The 23,336-nt window shown below is 39.2% G+C and overlaps 1 protein-coding gene across 3 annotated transcripts in view; it reads left to right on the top strand.

The window, feature by feature from the left end:
- The window catches only part of LOC150086044 (opioid growth factor receptor-like protein 1), an 80,222-nt gene that overhangs the window by 53,914 nt on the left and 2,972 nt on the right, over positions 1-23,336 (top strand). For all 3 annotated transcript variants that reach the window (XM_090373674.1, XM_090373673.1, XM_090373675.1), the window contains exons 6-7: positions 10,733-10,799; positions 20,225-20,373. In XM_090373674.1, the coding sequence (XP_090229800.1) occupies positions 10,733-10,799; positions 20,225-20,373 (216 nt within the window). The remainder of the gene's footprint in view (positions 1-10,732; positions 10,800-20,224; positions 20,374-23,336) is intronic.

Raw genomic sequence — 23,336 nt, 5'->3', positions numbered from 1 at the left:
TCAATATAATAGAATTCTGGAATATCTTTAAAGCAATAGTTGCAGAAGCCATGAATGCATATGAGGTGTGGAAATAAAGTTCCTGGACTGTTGCTGTCATGTTCAATGAGTTTGAAAATAAACAAAAGTGCTGTAGTAGTAGTGGCATGTGATGCAAGAAAGCAAGTGTATAAGCTTATGCAGCATCAGCCAAAAAAAAAAAAAAAACATCACACCATTCCCTCCAAATTCCTGTCCAGTTCCTCTTTAAATTTGTTCAACCTATCAACTTCCATAATGACAGACGGAAGTTTGTTCCAGCAATTAACCACCTGCTGGCTAAAGGCAAATTTCCGCACATCTATTCTACATCTGACCTTTCTTAATTTGAATTTATGCCCCCTTAGGTTTGTAATCTGAACAAGTGGAAGGATCCCATCAGAATTCAGCGTGCTCAACCCATTCAAGGCCTTATACACCTCAATCAGATTACCGCGCAGGTGCCTAGTCTCCAGCCACTGCAATTTGCAGAACTTAAGCCTCTCTTGGTAAGAGGATCCCTTCATTCCCCTCACCAATCTTGTTGCCCTTCTCTGTACATGCTCAAGAAAATCTACATCCTTCCTAAAATGAGGCCTCCAGACCTGTACACAGTACTCAAGGCATGCCCTGACCATTGCCTTATACAGAGGGACAATCACCTCCTTTTCCCTGCTAGCAAAATTCCTATATATCATTGACAAAACTCCATGACCTGCCCTGGCAGCCTGTCTGCATTGCTCAGAAAACTTCATATCTGACTGCACAATTACTCCCAGGTCTTTTTCATTTTCTACCACCTTAAGTGTAGTAATACACAGTTGGTACGTTTCTCTAGGGTTACTTCTACCCATATGCGGTACTTTGCATTTGTCAAGGTTAAACTTCAGTTTCCACTTCTTAGCCCATCTGCCCAAATTATCTAGATCCTGTTGCAGTAGCACACTGCTATTGCTGTCATTAACAACCCTGCAAACTTCAACATTAAGCCTGATATACCTTCATCAATATCATTGATAAATATACAAAACAACAGTGGACCCAACACCGAGCCCTGTGGGACTCCACTAATAACATTAGTCCACGAAGAGCAGCACCCATTGATTACCACCCTCTGTCTTCTCCCACTTAACTATCCTTTTATCCATTGTAGCAACTTACCCTTTATACTATTCTGCTCCAATTTGTACAATAGTCTTCCATGCGCAACAGTGTCAAAAGCTTTCCTGAAATCCAAATATATGATATCAAAATTATTTTTTGCATCCAGTTCCTTTGTAACCATATCATAATATCTTATCAAATTTGTCAGACAAAACTTTCCCTTAACAAACCCATGCTGTGTCTGAATTATTGCTGCAGTCTTGTCTAGATGATCCTGCAATGCATCTTTAACCAGTGTCTCCATTATTTTACCCGGAACAGAAGTTAAACTAACTGGTCTGTAATTACTTGTGTCACCCTTCGATCCCTCTTTGTGAATTGGGGATACATTTGCATATATCCAGTCCGTGGGAACCTCCCCTGAGTCCAAGGATGCTCTCATAATTATGGTAAGGGTTTGCTCAGTTGCTTTGCCGCCTCCTTTAATATAACTGGATAGATCCCATCCACCCCAGGTACTTTTCTTATGTTTAACTTCAACAATTTCTCCTCCACTTTGCTCTCAGTTATTACAAAATCATTAATTAAGAGCTTAATTAACAGCATAACCTGTGATGTAGTTAACTTCCTCCAGCAGATGGTGGTACCGAGATTGTCTAGTAGGCTGACAGGTTGCAAGTAACAACCAGTTTCATTAGTAATGTTAACATTTTTTGTCAATATTTTGAGGACAGAGTTGTAAAAGTTTGAGAAATTGTGGTGGGAGATCGTCGTTTAACTCTCAGAACAATAGCTGATGTGTTGGATATGAATTTCATCAAATTCTGCATGAAAATTTAGGGAAAAGGAAAGTCTGTGCAAAATTTGTACTGCATAGCTCAAAGATGAGCAGAAGCAACAAAAGGTGCATCATGCAAAGATTTCATTCAGACTTGTTAAGACAATTCTAATTTCTTCAACTGTATTGTCAATGAAGGTGAGTGCTGGGTTTCAATATGACCCTGAGAAGAAGTGTCAGAGCATGTTTTGGACTTCACAATCATCACCGAGGCCCAACGAGTCTCTTTTGTGGAAGTCCAGGATCTAGTTGATGCTGATCATATTTTTTGACAAATATTGCGATTCACAGGGAATTTGTGAATCACCACAAGAGGAGAGAGAGAGTCAATGCTGTGTTCTGTGTACAGGTGTTTAAGACTATTCAAGTGCATTTCCCATATGAGGCCAAAATTTCGAAAGAAAGGAGGCTGGTTCTTGTTGCATGACAAAGCCCCTGCACATTCCTCACTGTTGTGAAGACATTTCTGATGAAGCATAGCATTGTACATATCAAACATCCACCCTACTCTCCCGATGTAGCATCAGAAGATTTCTTCTTCTTTCCCAAGATGAAAACTGCTCTCAAAGGAAAGAGATCAGGATGTTGAGGACACAAAGAAAACACTGAATGAATAACCATTGAATGAATTTAATATTGGACTCCTTCACTGACTCTTTTTAGACACTTTTAGAATGGCATAATAGGTGCATTCAGTCAGGTGATGATTACTTTGAATAAAAATAAAATCATTTTTGAGCTCCTTCGTGTTCTTTTTATTGCACCTGTCAGGAAACTTTATTGCCACAAAATATTGCACAAGGAGGATGCTGAGATGGGTGAATACAGAGCTGGCCAGTGCACAGTAATAGAACAGAAAAAGATGGCAGGGGACAATAAGAGGGTTTTGAAAAGTACTGAAGCCTATGACAGCTAAAAGTTGATCTGTAATAGTACTACAAAAAAAAGGTGAGGTGAGCTAAGGCTGAGAAATCACTGGCTAAGAGAACAAAGAACAGGGACAAGGATATTTTCAGGAATATGAAGAAGAAGAAAACAAATCCGATAAAAGCCTTGCATAATATCTTAGATAATCCAGCTGATGAATAGAACAAGTATTTCACATCAATCTATATAGATGAAAGACCCTTTATAGTGAGAAGAGAGTGCAAATGAGGCTGAACAGAATGAAATTAGCAATAATTAGATTAAATTACAGATGATTATGTATTGGAAAAAGTTTCAAGCATAAGGGCAAGTAAGGCTCCTGAAGTTAATGGCATATATCGAATAATTTTGAGGGAGGCAGCCTGACAGTGCATTGAACCATTGAGGTTAATTATGAAGGCATCATTGGACTCAGGAGAGATTCCTTTGGACTAGAGACGTGTCAGCATATCACCAATGCATAAAGGAGTTTCTAAGAGTGAGGTCAGTAACTATAGACCAGTTAGTATAACTTCAAAGGTAGGGAAAATCTTAGAAGCTATGATTGAAAGTGCAGTCCAGGGTCATTTAGATAGAAATGGAATTTCGAAGGACACACAATGTGGTTTTGTTAAGTAAAAATCATGTTTAGTTAACCTCATTAGCTGTTTTGATGAGTTATTAATGAGCTGGATGTATGAAATAATTGTTTATTTGGATTTTAGTATTAGTAGTGCCAAATGATGCAAGAAAGCAAACTTATAAAAAAAAAAAAAAAAAACTACACACTTCAGCCATCCATGCCCTCCAAGAATTTGTCTAGTTTTTCCTTGAATTTATTCAAACCACCCACTTCCACAACAATAGATGAAAGCTTGTTCCAACAATCTTTCATCTATGGCTGGCTGAAACTGAAGGCAAACTTCTGCACATCTATCCTGCAACCATCCTTCCTCAACTTGAATTTATGTCTCCTTGTGTGTAATCTCAGAAAAAGGAAGAATGCCATCAACATTTAGCTTACTCAATCCATTCAAGGCCTTAAACACCTCAGTCAGATCTCCTTGCAAGTGCCTGGTCTCTAGATGCTGTAATTTGCAGAACTGAAGCCTTTCTTGGTAAGTGCACTCCCTTTGTTCCCTTCATCCATCTGGTTGCCCTTCTTGGCACCCATTCCAGCAGGTCTGCAACCTTCTTAAAGCAAGGCCTCCAGACCTGTATTTAGTACTCAAGGTGCCCTAACCATGGCATGGCATTGTACAAAGGGATAATCACCTCCCTATCCCTTTTAGCAAAATTTCTGTATTATTGTTTCTGTATTCATTATTATCGTACTTATCGTACCTCTGACAAAATATGAATAATTATATGGGAATGACAAATGAGAAATTTTATGTACATGCCATATTTCACTGCTTTCATATTAAGTAATACAGTATCCAGAGATTACTCAAAATGTCTTCTTTCATCATCCTTATCAGCCATTTTCAATCCACTGCAGGATGAAGGCCTCTCATCCAGCAACTTTCCAGTTCCTTCTGTTTTGTGCAGTGGCCATCCATGTATTGCCTACGAAATCTTGAATTTCATCTGTCTGTCTCCATTGTTGTCTTTCAGGTTTTCTTTTAGCTCCTCTTGGGTACCATTCTGTCATTTTCTTAGTCCATCTGTCATCAAGCTATGTGTCCTGCCCAAGTCTATTTCAGTTCTTTAGTTTTGATAAGAATGTCCTTTACTTGAGTTTGCTGCCTAATCCATATGTTTTTCTTCTTATCCAGCAGTCTGACTCCGAATATAATTTGTTCAATTTTTTGCTGTCTCATTCCATCTTTAGTCCGACATCCTTACTAACTATATGCATAACTGATTAAAATTTTCCTCTAATCCTTTGGGATCGTGGCTTATGATCACAATGTTATCAGCAAATCTTAATGGTTCAGGTACTCTCCATTTTCATTGACTTCTTTCTGCAACCAGTCCAATCTTGTGAAAGCTTCTTCAAGGGCAACAGTAAACCGCTTCAGAGATATTGTGTCTCCTTGTCAAACTCCTTTCTCAGTTTTAAATTTGTTACTGCCTTTGTCTAGTCTAATAAAGGAGGTAGCATTCTCATATATTTTCTTCAAAATCATAATGTATGGAATGTCTATGCCTTGTTTTTCCAGTGCCTGAAACATTGTCTTATGCTGTATGGAGCCAAATGCCTTTTCAAAATCCACAAATGTCAGGCATAATGGTGTTTTATATTTATTTGCTTTCTCCATTAGCTGTGATATTACGTGAAGGTGATCCATAGTTGAGAATCCTGTCCTAAAGCCAGCTTGCTCTTTCAGTTGATTCTCATCAAGTATTCTTTCTAATCTGTTAGTAATGACCCTTGTGAACAACTTGCAGAGGTGGGACAATTTCCAATTTCTGATTTATCTCCTTTCTCATGAAGCAAAATTATGATTGCATTTTTCCACTCCTTAGATGTTAGCCTTTCCTAATGTACTTTTTGACAGGTCTTGCCAGTTTCTGTATCATGTCCCTTCCTCCTAATTTTAACAACTCTACGGTAACTTCAACTTCACGTGGAGCTTTTTTATTTTTCATTTTCTTCAATGCATGTTCTACCTCCTCAGGAAGGATATCAGGTATGTTGTATGTGTTGCTAATTTGTGATCTATCTTCCCCACTACTGGCATCATTCCCTTGCCTCTTATATAATACTTTGTAGTAGTCTTCTGCTATTTGAATTATGCTTTCTCTGCTATTTATAAATACACCATCACTATTCTTCAGATTCAGTATCATTTGTCTTTCTGTGTGACTGCTGATTTAAGTCCTTTGTTTCTCCTTAATGCTTGTTCTACTTTTCTTGTGCTAAATCTTCTTATGTCCTCTCTGAGTCTGTTTCTAATGTCTTTGCATAATTCAGTATACTCAATTTTGTCCTTGTCAGTGTTTATCTTGCTTTTCATTTGTTGTCTTCAGTTCATCATGACAAGTGTTTCTTGACTAATTTTTTCTTCTTTGGGTTTCTTTTTACCTGAGGTTTCTTGGGCTTTATTACTTTCAGAAAGTGTATTCCTCAGTATCTTGGTCCTGAAAGGTCTGCAGAAGCTCAAACCTGTTCCTAAGTTCCAGTACATACTGCTTTTTCTCCTCTTCTATTATCTCAAAGACTATTATTTACTCAAATCAGTTTTTTTCCTTTCTTTTCTTACATCTATATCAAGTGTGTATCTTGCCATTCTGTGATCACTTCCAACATTTACCTTGTTTAGGATAATAACATTGTTCACAATATACCTTCTGTTAGCAAAGATAGAGTTAATTTCATTAGTTGTTCATTTGGGTTCTTCCATGTCCACTTTCTGTTCACTCTTTCCTAGAAAAAAGTGTTCATTACTGACATTCCTCAAGATTCTGCAAATTCCACAAGTCTTCCACCTCTTTCACCAATTCCAAAATTTCCTATAGTTTCCATTTCTATGCAGTTTTGTCTCTTTTCAACCTTAGCATTGAAGTCTCCCATAATGATGGTATAGTGAGTTTTCAGTTCATCTAGAAGTCTCTCAATTTCAGTGAACATTTCTTCAACCTCTTCATCATCATGGTTCAATGTATATGCACCAACATCGAGCCATGTATCAACATCATGGCTCAATGTTGGTGCATATATCATTATAAAGTTTAGTTTGTACCTCTAAGAGGTACAAATCTTCTTTGCAAAGTCTTTACAAAAGCATTTAAATGTGTAGGTTGGTGACCAGTGGCAGCATGTACAGACAACCCCCATATAGCATGGTACTTATATAACACAGTTAGAAAATTTCGGTAAACTTCACATAACACTTTGATCTTAGCCAAAAGGTTAGTTAGTTAGTTATTTTGGTTTTTAGGAGCATTAGCAACTAAGGCCATATTGCTCCGGGATATGCGGTGGTCATTCCCTGACCTTTCCACATACTCCGTATTTGGTGGTGACGGGCTCGAACCCCGGTCTAATCAAGAAGCATGTGCTACGCACTGCTGCTCCTTCCCACCTGGCTACGGAGGCGCTTAGCCAAAAGGCCGAGAAGCAATTAAGCCTTGCATAACAGAGTATTTTTGAGCTTTTGTGCGGGGGAAACCCTACTATTATGTTGGATGTAATTTTTCAACATTTCCATTCTTTTTGAATTGAAAAATCCTTGTATTTTATTTTGTTGGGTAATCCCCATGTTATGTTCGGTGCTATTGAACTTTTGGAAAAATCTAGATGTCAAAGTTTTATTACTATTGGATAGCACAGACCATCCAAAAGATTTAAGTCATCCAAATGATGAAATTATGTTCCTAACACCACAGTTGTACAAAGTTAATACAACTTCTTTCATTCAGCCATTAGATTAAGGCTTTATATCCACCTTTAAAACTCATTACATCAGAAAATCATTACAATGGATTTTGGAAAAAATTGATTCCGAATCCATTGAAGTAATGGAGGTATATAAACATATCTCAACTGTGGACTGTATCAGAATCATAGCTTTATCGCTGAAAGAAGTAAAACTGTCAATGTTAAATGCGTGTGGAAAAATGTATGGCCAGAGTCAGTTCATTCAGGAAATATGGTCAAACTGGCAGAAAATGGAATCGGTGCGATAGTAGAACTTGCTATTTTGGTATTACATTGTTCTTTACAAAACGGTTCAGAGGGGCAGGTTTTAATGATATGACTACTGAAGCCCTCGTGGGTAACAGTTGACAGAATCGCCCTCCTCCCCACACTAGCTGGAAAAGACCTGAGTTCGAATCCTGTCGATGACAGGAGTAATTTTTATGGGTCTTTTTCACAACGTGGCTGAGTTAGTTAGGCTCAGGCGAGGGTAGTATGGTTTTTCCCTCACGGAAACTCAGATTTTTTGTCCAGCAAAACAGAAAATCAACCTCATGACACACGCAATTTATAGACAGTATACACCACAGTAACATGGCCTTAGTCATCCATGCTCCTAAAAAAATAAAAGATATGATTACTGAAGACGTTCAAGAATTACTGGTAGAAGAGGCCGGAGAAGCAGTTTTTGTGGAAATGGCATTGGAGGTAAAACCAAATCAATTCTGAGGATGATAGAGCAGATGAAAATTATAAGCTTCAAAATTTTACGCTAAAAGGCACACAGAAAGGCATAAAGTTAGCCAAGCAATTAGAATCTTATTTTTTGAATGCAGATTTTTGAATGAAAGGAACTCAAAGTTCAAAAGGGAGCTTCAAAAAAGCTTAGTTCCATACAATGAAATTCACAAAGATTTATCAAGCAAAAGCAAACAAACCCAGATTACTGATTTTTTTAAAGAGCGAAATATACACTAAATGTAGAATGGTGTATTTTTGTTAGTTTTGCTAACATTTTGTTAATGAAATAGTGCATTTATGTTAGTGTTTGGAACGCAGCCCCCCTTTTTTGTACTTTTTTTTAGTCCCATATAACACTGTTTTGCACATGAAATTTTATAGGACCCTAACTACCATGTTATATAAGGGTTACCTGTACAATATTCGTGGGGGAAAAAAAAGTATTTTTACCAAGAACTATTACACACCTTTCTGTACACTGTTTATTCAAGTATTGCATGTACACTGGTGTGCAAAACTTAAGGACCAGTCAGTTATGTTTGTTATTTGGTTTTTAGGAGCATTAGCAACTAAGGCCATATTGCTCCAGGGATATGCGGTGGTCATTCCCTGACCTTTCCGCATCCTCCATATTTGGTGGGCATTGGCTCGAACCCCGGTCAAATCAAGAAGCGTGTGCTATGCACTGCTGCTCCTGCCCACCTGGCTACGGAGGCACCCGACCAGTCAAGTTTTCACCTGTAGCTTCTCATAGGAGTGGCCTGGATATGGGAAAAGCATACCAAAGGAACCTCGTGAGGTACAAAAATGATGAGGGAAACAACACTGACACAACAACGGAAACAAAACGGTACAGAGGGACTTTATTCAAAAATGGCAACACAGCACTGACTGCCATGATACAGATGCCAAAGATGGAACAAAAGGAAAAGATGGTTCTCAGTAGGAGATATGACCACCCCTAATGTCGATGCAGGCTTTGCACCGCCTGTCCATACTTAGAACAATGTTGTTGATAAGTTCTTGCGGTAACATCGTCCATCCCTCTGTCAGCACCATCTTCAGCCAGTGAACATTTTCTGATGGGTGTGGATGTGCCGCTAAGCATCTCCCCAGAGCATCCCACATGTGTTCAATGGGATTTAGATCGGTGGAACAGGCAGGCCAATCCAAACGAACAATGTCCTCACTTTCCAAAAGCATATCAACAGTTGCAGTGCGATGGGGGTGTGGCGTTATCATCCATAAACACGAACTAACTCGGGGCCAGTGGCACCTCGGAATAGATGCACATGGGAAAGGATTACCTCAGTACAATACCCCCTTCCAGTATCTGGAGTTGTGTACGCCCATCAAAGATAACGCATTCCCAGATGAGAACACCTCGACTGCCATATCGATCCCTTTCAGTGACGTTTGCAGGGTGATGCTGTGTGCCAACCTCTCACCAGATCAGCTGACATCCAGAACCACCGCTGAGATTGAATCTACTCTCATCAGTAAAGAGTACCTTACCCCATTGCACTGCTGTCCAGTCCTTGTGTTCGATGCACCACTGTAAACGGTGTCTCCAATGGGCAGTTGTTAAAGGGACACAGTGCACTGGCCATAGGGCAAACAGTCCACCTTTGTGGAGTTGCCTGGCCACAGTAAACCGCGATATCCTGCGTCCTGTATAGCAGGTTTGCAATGGATCCCATTGTCTGGTGTCGGTCCCTCTTGGGCTGTAGGAGTATATAGCGGTGCGATACTTTATAGCCTGTAGGAGTATATGGGCGTTGTTTTTCATGGACTACTACCACTGGTCCTTTGAACAGCCGTACCTGTCGTTCTGAAGGCCAACCATGCACATGAGATGATGCTATGGGCGATACTGAACTCTCAAGCCACACTCCTTGCACTTTGACCTTCCCAGTTATTCAACTCCAGGTAAAGTCATCCAGATGTTGTCTACTGGCCATTTCATTGTCTGTAGCACTGTACGAAACCAATCGAATGTCTGTTACAATTGGACTACTACCACTGGTCCTTTGAACAGCTGTACCTGTCGTTCTGAAGGCCAACCATGCACATGAGATGATGCTATGGGCGATACCGAACTCTCAAGCCACACTCCTTGCACTTTGACCTTCCCAGTTATTCAACTCCAGGTAAAGTCATCCAGATGTTGTCTACTGGCCATTTCATTGTCTGTAGCACTGTACGAAACCAATCGAATGTCTGTTACAATTGTGCTCACCATTTGGTAATTTGCACATAACTGCTGCTTTTATCTGTTTATGTGAGCCGTCTCATGATTCAAATTTTTGCATGTGCACCAGATGAGATATCTACTGAATGGCCACAGTTCAGTAGAGACAGGCTGTTTAGTTTGATTTTTGTGGTTGTAACCTTTAGAAAGAGTTGTTCCTTAAGTTTTACTCACCAGTGTATATTATGAGTGATATTTTGATTTTTTTTTTTTTTTTTGCCTTGAAAAAAAAAAAAAAAAAAAATTCATATTATGTTATTTTTCACATGCTTCCTAGCATTCTGAAATGAGTAATGTTTCCTTTTAAAGTTGGTTTTCTGTTTTGTTCCTAAAAATATTTATGGTTGTCAACATTTTGTGCTTGACTAAAATAACTGTAAAAGTGATATCAAGTAAATTTCTTAACGTCCCATAACTATAGTTGTAACAATAATAGCATAATTTTAAATACAGTAGCTTTATGGTATTACTTATTTCCTGAAATTCCTTGATATGTGCATGTTTTCAGGCTATTTCCAATCCGTGAGAAAGGGATGAATTCTCACTCCCAACCATTACAGTCTCATGAAGCAAAAGTAAGTAGTGACAAATTTATGTAAATTCATTACGGAATATCAGTATTTTCTGCTTTTAATTTTTTTCCTTCAAAGCATAAGCTATACTATATCAGTAGTACAGTTTATACTTTGAAGTGATTTATTTTTTACATGTAGTCAGTTTTCTATAATTGTGCTTCTGTTTGCAAAGTTTGACCTAAAATCTGATTAGAGGTAATTGTCAAATTAACCAGAAAAATTCGTTTTCAGCCTAACCTTCTTTGATTTTCATGAATCCTGTTAATTTTGTTCCCTTTGTCCTCTGTACCAGGGAATAAAATGCTTCCCCCCCACCTGAATCCTCTGGATTTAGGTGGGGAGGGGGCATATGCCCTCCCTTAACCAAAAATTCAAAATCAAAGAAAAATAATAATGCAGGAGGCATTTCACTTATTTTCTCAAGAGGTTTTCACTGTACGAAAAGCTAAGTGAAAGACAATCTTCAGAAAAACAAATGATTTTGTTTAGTGGCATAACTATGCCAATGCAGCTGCATTTGGGCCTGAGCTTGAAAGAGTCCCGCAAAATTTGGAAGATAGATTCATTTCTCAAGACAATTAACGAATTTTTTTAATAAACGAGCGTTTTTTTAAAAATTAAATGTAAAACATTATCAGCGCAGTAACTGGCTGTCTGAGTATTGTTTTGACCATGCCACGCTTATACAAATAGTAACAAATGAAAGATAGTCGTTAAATATTCAGAAAAATCAGTGCCAAATATACATAAACATCACATCTGATTTTATTCTAGTGTTGAATTTAATTCACATTTTTTGTGTGTGGGTACACTGTTGTTGGAAGGCAATGTTTTATTTTACAATACACAAATTTGTCATATAACAGTCTAGCTATGGCCAGCATTGTTATTTGGCTTATTTGTTATTAGTTATTTTTTATTTTTTTTGTAGTTGTTGGCGCAACGGCTTCTGTGGCCATAATGCACCTTCCAAGGTTTTTGCAGTACTTTGATCCAAGCCCGAGGCGGGATTCGAACCCGCGACCTTTGGGTTTGCCAGGCAGGCACTTTACCCACCCGGCTAGCCCGGTCGGCTAATGAGTTATTACTATGCTAACCAGAGACATATCTAAATTGCTGGTGCTTTGATCCTCGCATAGGTTGACGTTCTGTAAGTGATTAATGCAGTGGGAGGAACCCTTCATGTAGTGTTCATAGAGCAGATTAAACAATGACACAAAAGAATAAAATGTCTACTTCAGTCACCCCAAAATTAGTGGGTCTTGATCACACAAGTTGTCTGTCCAACATGTCACTCCAAAGCATGCAGTTTCATTAAATTTATGGTTTTGAGGTTCATTTGCCATTTTCACAACAACATTCTACCCTTGTCTATTGCTTTCTTTCTAAACGGCCAACAGGAGTTGACTTTGTCGCTTTTAATACATTTTATAACCATTTTATCTGTTCCGTTTTCGCTTGTGGTTGGAAAATTTGTTGCAAACTTACTTGAAGGAGAAACTGGGGAAACAAGAATTGGAAACGAAACAAAAAAATTCATCCAATCAGATATTTTCATTTTGCTTTATTGGCAGAGAAAGAAAGTTCTGCAGCTCTTATCAAGCATCGTGTTCTATTCTGTGATTTTAATTTTCAACTGTAGTGATTTGCACAAAAAAAATTTACCCATTACCATTACAACCATTCTTTTCTGACCTGTGGTAGAAAGAAAGCCTGAAAATGTAAGTAAATTTATTATTCTAGTTTTCATTAGTTTACGTGATGGACCATTCAAACATTTTGAATGATCCATGATGTCAGCAATCGTCAAACATTGTCCAGTTTTGATAATTTTTCTCATTGCTGTAGATTTATCATTATTTTTTTTTCACTATTCTTTGAATTTTGTTACAAATTGACAGAACGATCTGTAATTTTGTTACTCTGGTGTCAATATGTATTCAAAAATTTGGTGAACAAAAAAATTTATTCCCACATGCACCAACTTGCAAAATATCGTGCCGGTGCCTCCAATACCACTCCACACGACAGTGTGAAGGAGGGGAAGTCGGAATGGAAAGAGACAGTGGTGTTAACTGATTGTGGTTACAATACCTTACTTTTGCAAATCTTACAAAAACATAGGACCATGAGAACATATTGCTAGGACCCCTCCCAGTGTTGAAGGGGACCTGTGCAAGTGAGACACCTGAAACTTAAGCTTCATTGCAAATCCACCTCTGCATGTACTCCCCGTTATTCTTTCCTTTTATAATTTTCATATATATTTCATAAACTTGTTTGTTCCATGTGTTATATTGCCAAATGTTTGGAAATAAAAAAAAATGTAATTTTTTATGATTAATACATATTATTATTCACGTTTCCTAATATTCAAATAAAGATAATAATCAATAAAACATTATTTACGCACATGTATAAGTGTTTCTAGGTGTATCTAAAACAAAAAAACAACAAAAAAAAAAAACATTTAAACACCTAGTCAGCATGCACCCCTTACAATGATACCTGGATACGCCACTGCTCTGGACCGTCTTAACCCTGGTTAAGCAGGTCCAGAGTTATAGGACTTGCAGTACACACAGTGTTCGTGTGCGAACCACTCATCAAAATTACAAAACTTACTTGTTAGAATGCATGCTCCCTCCACTAACTCTTTGCAATGAATTCCCTATCTACAGCTACTGAGACTATTGCAAGGGTCTTTACTGCCCTGGCCCAACATCAGTCTCTAAGACAGACTCATGGTTTGTATCAATTTAAAGCTGTTGATATGGTCCAGCTTATAATGTAATTAAAATGAAAAAAAGGGGGAGGGATATTTTCTGAGATCATTGAAGTAGTATATGACTGAAAAATTATACTTGTAAATTTTTGATAAAGACTACACTTCATGATTTGAGCATATTCTCAAATCATGAAGCATATACTCTTCATGATTTGAGCATTGGTACGGCCTCCATAGCTGAGTGGTCAGGAGCAGGAGTGCAATAGCACATGCTCTTTGAGTAGACCAGGGTTCAAGCCCCTGACTGCTAAATACGGTCGATCTGCCAACCCGCACTGGACCAGCGTGGCAGATTATGGTCCATTTCCCTCAGCATGAATTGTTGAGGAGGCTTCCATCCCGCAGTGGGTTGATAATAGCTGCAGTTTACCTTGAGGTTGTCACAGACATTCTCTCAGATATGCCAGACAAGCTGTACTTGCTACCTGGGAGTCTAAAACGCTGATGGAACTGATATTCACGTGACATTCAAGTCAAGTGGACCCAATTTCGGCAAAGTCCGGATGGTCTGTGACAGCCAGATCCTCTGCTTGCACCTTCATGATGGTGGGACTGTTAGTAATCCTGGGCTTTGCTTATTGGAGGCTAGAAGTGTTGGAACCAATGTTTAGTCTCCAGAGCTAAGTTACGGTCAACCCTTCCACCATGCAGTATGACTGATGACTTTTGAGGTTATGATGAACATCATGGCGAGATCCAATCATCCTTACATTTTGAGGGTACAGCTCTAAAACGGTGTTCGCAGGCTGGCCGCTAGCTAGTACACCGGATTGAACCCATTGGTAACTCTTTAGGAGGCTTCCAGATCAGCTAGTGTATAATCTTGCTACCTCTACTCTACTCTGCCAGATAGTGACTAAGGTGTAAGGTATATTGTTGTCATGCGGCACCAGGGGTTTCCCCCATCTCCGCATTGCTTTCTTTGTGGGTGTACCAGTTTCCTGGGAATGCCAGAGGTTTAAAAGTGTGTGGGTATTGTACCTGTGTAATGTCGTGTACCATTGTTCATCTGGTCATTTAGCCGCTGGACCCCTGCTGGAGCCCAGCATTGCTCCACCTTCGGCCCGTGGAGGCAGACCAGGAAACATCAGTAGACTAAAATTTACTCTGGCAGGTCCTGCTGCTTAATTTCCTGAGATTTCGGCAGCAAAAAACTTATGTACACATACACATATACACATCCATGCAATCATAATTACTTTGGATGTTTGCATACAGCACGTGTGCATGCATTCATATGGCAGTGTGTAGGATAATTAGGCCGAGACTGGGTGAAGACCATTTTTGGGCCAGACCAAATTTAGTGTGCAGGGCACTCGCGTCATGCATAGATAGAGCGGGGGGGGGGGGGGGGGGGGGGGGAAGGCAGAAGTATGGGGGGACACAGAAGAGATTCCCCCAGGCGGCCAGTGAGGCACGCCCATGCCTCACCAGAAGGAAAGGTGGGGTAGAAGGGGAGCGAGGCGACTGGTCGTCTCGTCCTCCTGCCAGGAAGGGGTATTAAAGGAGAGCCAGGCTAGTGCTTGGCTCAGGCCGCCAGAACAGCTGTTATTCATCCTTCATTCAGATTTTTTGTCTATCTTCATGGTTGCTTGGTAGGTCATCTTTGGTGTTATGCACATTTTGGCTTCTAGCCATTATGTGGCTAGTGTGCATTCAGGTCCCGTCTTCTTCTGTACAAGTGATACCATCAGCGAACTTTGAGAAGGCAATATATTCCTGCCTCCTGTCCAGGAGGTGTTGTTTTCTATCTCTCGGCAAAAAGGTGATGCGGGTGATGAGCTGGCAGCGGAGGTCATCATAAAGCTGGCATTCATGCATGAGGTGGTGCCAGCTCTCCACATCAGCAAGTAGGGTCATCTGTAATGCCCAGGGCTGTAAGTTTAGCCTTAAAGGCACCATGTCCTGTTAGCAGGAAGGTCGCGTGGAGTCCCGGCGTGAACCATGCTGGAGCCATTGGATAGAGTTTGCCAACGTTGGGGAAGAATCGTTTGGTGACTTCTCCCTTTGGGGAATTCTTCCATCTGGTTTGCCAGGTTTGCATGAGATGATTTGTAAGTCTGTTTTTCTCAGTCAAACGGTTTGTGGTAGGATCTGCGTCGAAGCTGGCGAAGGTGCAGGCTCTTCCCTTGGAGAGTTCATATAATACTCCACATTTAGCTACTTCGAGGTCTAAAGGTAGGGTTCCCGCCAGCATCTGCAGCGTGTGGGTGCTAACTGTTCTGCAGGCCCGGGTTATAGCAAGCAGCATGGCTCTATGGATAGAGTCGAGGATTCTGCGATTTACAGCCATGGTGACTTTGGGGTACCATGCTCCAGAAGCATAGGTAGCTATTGGCAGGAAGGTGGCTTTGTAAAACAGCTTGAGGGTCTTCTTTTTCAATCCCCAGTCCCTTTTTGCGACTCTGGTAACAAGGGTTGTATAGCCCCATATCTTCTTACGGATGTATTTCAAGTGTGCCTGGAAGGAGAGACTGGGGTCCAGTATTACTACCAGGTATCTAAGTTCCTTAGACAGTCGTAGTGTGATACCATCAATCTTAATCTGTGGGGGTCTCCTGTAATCTAGGGCACCCTTGAGGTGAATGGAGTCCGTTTTGGTTGCAGAGATCCTAAGGAAGTGGATATTGGTCCACTCTTGTAGGATTTTAAGGGCATGATTTGCCTTTCTTTCCAGCTGGATTCTGCTGTTTGCCTCTATCATCAGGATGAGGTCGTCTGCAAAGGCTTGTGAAGACGCCTCTCCAATATCGGTATTTAGGAATTCATCCAAGACGATGTTCCATAATGTAGGTCCTAAAACGGAGCCTTGAGGACAGCCTCTGTTGATTTTTCTGGTGAGTATTTTATATGGAGCATTCACCATGATGAGTCTACTGCAGAGGTAGCTTTGGATTACTCGATAGAGGTTGCCTGGCATCCCACTCGCCCAGAGCCAGGCCAGGACGCTCGGCCACCAAAGGGTGTCGAACGCCCCAGCAAAGTCGATAGAGATAGCCAGGAAGTATTTGTTTTCTATGGCAGCTGCACATGTAAGGGCATTCTTCAGGGCATCTACAGTCGATGTTCCCGGTCTAAAGCCGTACTGGTTTGGGGACATTAGGTTTGCCTGTAGGTAGTGAGCCTGTATTCTGGTTAACAGGAGTTGTTCCAAGAGTTTACTGCAGACTGTTAGTAGGGCTATTGGTCTGTAGGAAGTCGGTTGGTCTGGTGGTTTTGTCGGGTTTTTAATTATGAGTTTAATATTTGCTTTTTTCCAGTCCTTCGGATAGGTCCCAGTTTGGAGACATAGATTGAAGAGGTTCAGTAGCATATCGGGGGCTATCTCCACCACCTTCCTGATGATTTCCGGCTCAAAGAGGTCTGGACCCTAGCATGTGCTACGCACTGCTGCTCCTACCCACCTAGCTACGGAGGCGCCTCTTTGCTTTAGTCTTCCCAGTATTTTCCCAGTAAATGGCTACTCCACTTTCCTAACCTTAATCCTTGTGACTTCTGATTATGGGGATAACCCCTTAATCAGAAGTCAAAAAATGTGTAATTATGTAGAGGACAGTGTATCAAGACAATGTTCAATTTCTGGTTGACTTCATGGATGCTGCAAGGCAGTTGCCAGCTTGCCAGCATTCCTCCTAACTTGCTTCAGGAAACAGTTGACCTTGCTGTACTTCATATTCAGCACATTTGCAGTACAAATAGCTATCACACTGAGCAGTTTTATCTTCATAATCTGTAGCTTCTTCATACTATAATTTGATTGAATAAATTGTACTGTGACAGGTGTTACCAAATGCACTTTAATGTCACTTTTTGAAATTTTTTTTTTTGTGTGTGTGCCTTTTGTTTCTGCATGCTGTTTTTTTTCCCTCAAATTTCATTTTTGGGCAGTTTTTTTTTTTTTTTTTTTTTTAATGAAAACCCCAAACATGAGAGGTATTAGAACCTACAGCACTTAGTACTGTGCTTGGGTTGGAGGTTGAGAAGACGAAAGAAGATATTTGTTGACATTAGACTTGAACTTCTGTAGACCAATTTTCAGGAAATACGTATGAAGGAAGGTTGTTCCAGAAAACGGCAGTTGAATGAATAAATGAGGAAGACGAAAAGTTGGTTCTGTGAGTTGGACAGTAAATGGATGTTGGCTGGTGACAGCACGTGTTCGGACTGTTTTGAAAGAGACAGCAGGAATTATAGAAGCCAATTCAGAAGAACAGTGCCCACGGAAGTATCTGTAGAAAAGGCATGCAGCAAAAACAGTATGTCTATGAGACAACGAGTGGAGAGACTCTGTTAGAGAGGAGTCATTAATTAACCTAACTGCCCTCTTCTGAATGGAATCTAGAAGCCTGAGAGAGGTTTTGGGGGCACCGCTCCAGATGTAGGAACAATATTTCATGGAAGGGTGGATTTACGATTTGTACAGAGTGAACAGCTGTTTGGAAGAAACTTAACGCCGAGAGTGAAAGAGAAAACGAAGTTTTTTAGATGCAGAGGAAACAATATTTGTACTGTGCTTGTGCCAAGAGATTAGAAGTCAGGGTAATCCCCAAAAGAGATATATCATTTTGCCTAAAACTCGGAGTGTCAACAAAGATAAGCATAGGAGCAAAAGAATCCTTTTTGCGAGATATAAGACAAGACTGAGTTTTTGAAGGCTTGAAATCAACTAAGTTGTCTTTGCCCCACTGGAGAATTACCTGGAGATCGGCATTTAAGGATTGGTAGCAGATATTCAAGGAGTTGAAGCTGATTGAGCAGGGCAAGACTTCTCAAAATGGAAAGTGGAATGCAATGTGCTATCATCAGCAAAACTATGAATAGGATTTCCAGTCAATGCAAAGAGGTCATTAATATACAAGAGGAAAAGAGTGGGGGAAAGAACTGAACCTTGGGGGGCACTGGCATTAGTGGAGCAGTTAGAAGACAGAGAGCCATCTACTATCATCCTCCGTGAGCCATCAGAGAGAACTGGATAACAAATTACAAAAAACAGTTGGCAAACCATAAGATGGAAACTTGGTTAGAAGACCTTTATGCCAAACATGATCAAGAGCCTTTAAGATGTCAAGTGCAACTGCTTGCATTTCACCGAACCTTTCCATTGAATTTGTCCATAAATGGGTAACATAAGCCAGAATATCACCGGTGGATAGACATTGACGGAATCCATACTGGCGATCGTTGATCAGACGGAAGATTTCTAGGTAGCTTAAGAGTTAGCAGTTAATTTATTTCTCCATTACTTTAGAAAGAGTAGAAGTAATTGCAATGGGACGATAATTGGATGGGAGGGATTTGTCACCCTTTTTAGGAACTGGCTGGATATGAGAAAATTTCCAAGCAGAACGAAAAACACCTTTGGAATAAGAAAGTGAAAAAAGCGGCAAAGAACAGGAGTAAGCTGAGGAGCACAGGTTTTGAGAACAATTGAAGAAATACCATCAGGACCTGGAGCTTTCTTAGCATCAAGATTCGTCAAAATCCTTCTGACATCCTTTTGACGGAAGATCACAGGAGGCATTGAATGGGGCATGTTGGGAATGGTGGGAGGTGTTTTATCAGATCATTAATACACGAGTTTGGAGAAAAATGGGATGCTAACAGGTCAGCTTTATCCTTGGCTGAAGTGACAACAGAACCATCTGGTTTTGACAGAGGTGGGAGCAGAGATGGGCAAAAGTTGCGGCCAATAGCTTTGGCAAGAGACCAGAATGCTCGGCTACGATTAGGGCAAGAAGCAAGTTTTCTATTCTTAACCTGTTCAAAATCTAGTTTGGATTTTGAACAGGTTTGTTCAGATTAATGGTTTGCCACCTACAGGCAGCCAAATCCATGCAATTTAATTACAACCAATTATATATGTTGAGGCTAGCTTTTACCTTGGCTGCTAAGGTCACAATTAAAGTACAAGCAAATAGAAGTAAATTATCTTTGCTACCTTGGAGATTGGCCTTCATTGATGCACAACCATGACTCTTTTTCTTGTGCACATTTCTTTATTTAAAAAAATGTACACGAAAACACAAGGTTCTTTAAACAACTCTTAACTTGTGTGGAATTGGTTAAATGTATTGGTGATGGCATTGATCATGTGTTTGGCTCACTGCATTTAAGAAGGGAGAATGACCAAACAGAAAGAGAATATTCTCTTTTTATTCTTTTATGCAATCATAACAGATTGTTCAGGAGCAAGAGTGCAGTAGCACATGCTCTTTGAGCAGATCATGGTTCAAGCCTGTGTCATAGTACTGCTAATAAGGTTAATGATTCATGATTTATTGCAAACTTCTCTGATTTGACAGTCCTTCTGGACTATAAACAAGAAATCTTTTAACAGAAAATCTGACAGATTACAAAACATTGACTTCATTTATTTACTCATTTGAATATATGCTAATTTTTAAATTATTCTACCCATTAAAAAAAAAAAACATTCTGACTAAAATCCTAATGTGATGGACAATTTCTAAGCCTAGTTTTATTGTGTATAATAATTGGTAGTAAAAACAATGTTTTTTTTTATTAGTGCATTATGGATGTTGACTAGTGTGATTATTATCAAAATATGTCAGTTGGACTGCAATCATATAATGCATTGCTCATATAAATTATTTTTATTTTTCATTGCATGCTGCAGGCTATTCAAGAAGATCCAAAAGCTAGAAAGCGTGTTTTAAAGTCCTATAAAATGTTGCTAGATTTCTTTGGTATTGAGCTAGTGAATCAGTATACAGGAGAAGTAAAACGTGCTGAGAACTGGGAGGAACGCTTAAAAAACTTAAATAAGTAAATATTTTTTAATAACGAAAAATTTATCAAAATTTTATTGTCAGTTTATCACCAGTTTAGATCAGTTTTCTCAACCAGTGGTACATATATCCCTAAGGGTACACTAGAGAAGTCTGGGGTGGTATGTCACCACAGCTGAAAATTTGAGAAAACTGAATTTCAGTTTTTAGTTTTGCAATGCTTTATCTTTGTACTTTTAAAACATTTAAGGTTTCAACAAGAGAACAGCAACAAAAAAAAAAAAAAAAAATTAAGTAAGCACTTCTGCTTACTTAATGGCATTCTTAATATCATTAAATAAGAAAATTTCAAACGAAGCAGGAACTTTTTGAGTTTTAAACTAATGTACCGAAAATGCAAAGCAGCATTTTGCATCAGCCTGTGAGGCAAGTTTTTCTGGAATTAGAAGCAAAATTAAGAAATCCTTAGAAAATTAAAAAATTAAGAAAAATGTCTCCAGAAAATTATTATAATTTTGGTCATCAGCAGTCTAAAACCTAGGTGTGAAAATTTTATTTCATTCAAATGAGCTCAAATTTTGTATTAAATTAGTTATAATTTTTCCTGAAATTTTATTGATTAATGTTTATTGATATATATATATATATATATAATTTTTTTTATATAGGAATTTTTACGAAGAATGTAACAGTATAAAATATTATTAAATTAATTAAATATTATTAATTTAATAATATTAAATTATTATATTAAATATTACTTCGGCAGCTCGCCCCAGAAGTACAAAGGGTACTAGGAAAGTTTTGCAATATGACGCAACAATGAATCACAGGAAGCTGCTTGTTGCTGCATGTTGAGACATGTTCATACGTGCATAGTAGCCGCCGCACCAAGTCGATGGGCTCAGTTATTCATTAGTAGTGAGAGTGTAAAGTGCTTGCGATGGCATCGTGGTCACGAAATGAGATAAGGACAGTTTTGCGGTATAATTTTGTGCGTGGTTTAACCATAGACCAGTGCTTAGAAGAAATGACTCTTGCACTAGATGATGATTGTCCACATCGTACAATGATATTCAGGTGGTATAGAGAATTCCAAAGGGGAAATTTCACTCTGGAGGATTCTGAGAGGCCGGGAAGGCCACGAACGTCAGTTACGGAGGAAAACGTTACTGCTATGAGGAAAATGCTTGACGAAAACAGGCGAGTGACCTACCAACAAATAGAGGATACTTTGGGCCTAAATGCACCAGCAATTCGTTCGATTCTGCAAGATCATTTGCACGTGAAGAAACTTTGTTCTCTCTGGGTGCCGCATCAACTGACTGAAGAGCAGATGACACGACATGTGACTTGGTGCCGGGAGATGTTAAAAAAGTTTGATAAGGGACAATCTCGGTATGTGAACAACATCGTGACAGGTGACGAGACTTGGCTGTACTATTATGATCTGCCGACCAGGCTCAAAACAAAGTTTGGGTCTTTGATGATGACGACACACCCGTAATTGTCAGAAAATCCCGATCTGTAAAGAAGAAAATGATAGTTGTATTTTTCAAATCGAGTGGAATTATGGAACGTGTCGTTTTGGACACGCAGAAGACAGTCACAGCTAAGTGGTATACTGAACAATGCCTGCCTAAAGTCATTGGATCTATGAAGAACCTGCGGCCAAAGTCAAGAATGGACACCTGGTACCTCCATCACGAAAATGCTCCAGCTCACCGCGCCAAAGCCTGCACCAAATATTTGACCACGACAGGACTGAAACTTCTCGAGCACCCTCCCTACAGTCCAGACCTTGCTCCCTGCGACTTTGCACTGTTCCCGCATGTGAAAATGAAGCTAAAAGGGAGGCGGTTTTCCAGTGATGAGGACCTTCTACGGGCTTGGGACAACGAGTGTGCTTTACTCCCTAGTGAAACTTGGCAGAACTGGTTTAAAGATTGGTTTCGGAGGATGGAGAGGTGTATTGAATGTAGAGGAAATTACTTTGAAAAAATTAAATAAACAAAGCTGTATTGCAAAACTTTCCTAGTACCCTTTGAAATCATAGGATACACAGCATTAAGTACTTATTATTTTCTGTCCCTTCCTTGTTCTCTGTAATTACCATTTCAGTTCCATTAGCCCTTTACTATTCTCTACCTACCTTTATATTCTCTACCTACAAACTTATATATATACTAAAATATATGCATATTCATGTTTTATATATATATATGGACTTATTTATTATTAATCCTATTTTGCATAGTCATAAGTATGGTGGCAAGTTATTGCATTCAGGCAGTTTTTTTTTAACCAGTTACAGTTAAGTTGTTTACAGTTTAAACAAACTTAATGCAATATTAGCAGGGAAAAAAAATGAAATGGTATGTCTCAAAATTGTAGAGATTGTGGGTGTTTTGAAAAGGGGTAGTTAGCAAAAAAAAAGTAAAGAAACACTGGTTTGGATGACAAATTAGCAATAGTAATTAAAAAAAACAAAAAAAGTGATACTGAATGTAATTTTTAAAAAATTACAATAGAAAATATTACCACCAACCATGGTTGTGCAAAAGGAGAAATTGTTATAAACCATTTTACAACAAACCCTCCAACCATGCACTAAATCCCACTATGCCACCTCACAGTCCTGTCCTGATGCTAGTTTATGCTAAATTAATTTAATTAATTAATTAGGCTGGTCATGATTTAGTGGTTAGCATGCACCTTCCAGTTTGAGAAACGTTGCCCTGCATAAACAGCTTCAATTTCTCGAATATCCACACCAATTTCTTAAATGCTGATTCATAGAATTGAGTAGTCACGAAATTGGACTACAAAGGATTAAAAGGTTAACCGCTGTAACCCTTTTCTAGTTCTTCAGAAATAACATTGAAGCAAAATAAATATTCAGTATCTATTGTACCGTTACTCTAGAATTTGAAATGCAGCATTTTCAAATGCTGATTTCAGGACATGACGCTATAAGAGTTGAAACATAAGATTCAATAG

Source organism: Mastigoproctus giganteus, chromosome 5, assembly GCF_048544385.1.
Source record: "Mastigoproctus giganteus isolate SK-2022 chromosome 5, ASM4854438v1, whole genome shotgun sequence".
NCBI classification, from domain to species: domain Eukaryota; kingdom Metazoa; phylum Arthropoda; class Arachnida; order Uropygi; family Thelyphonidae; genus Mastigoproctus; species Mastigoproctus giganteus.
The sequence above is the reverse complement of the archived record's forward strand: the minus strand, read 5'-3'. Positions and strand labels throughout refer to the sequence as shown.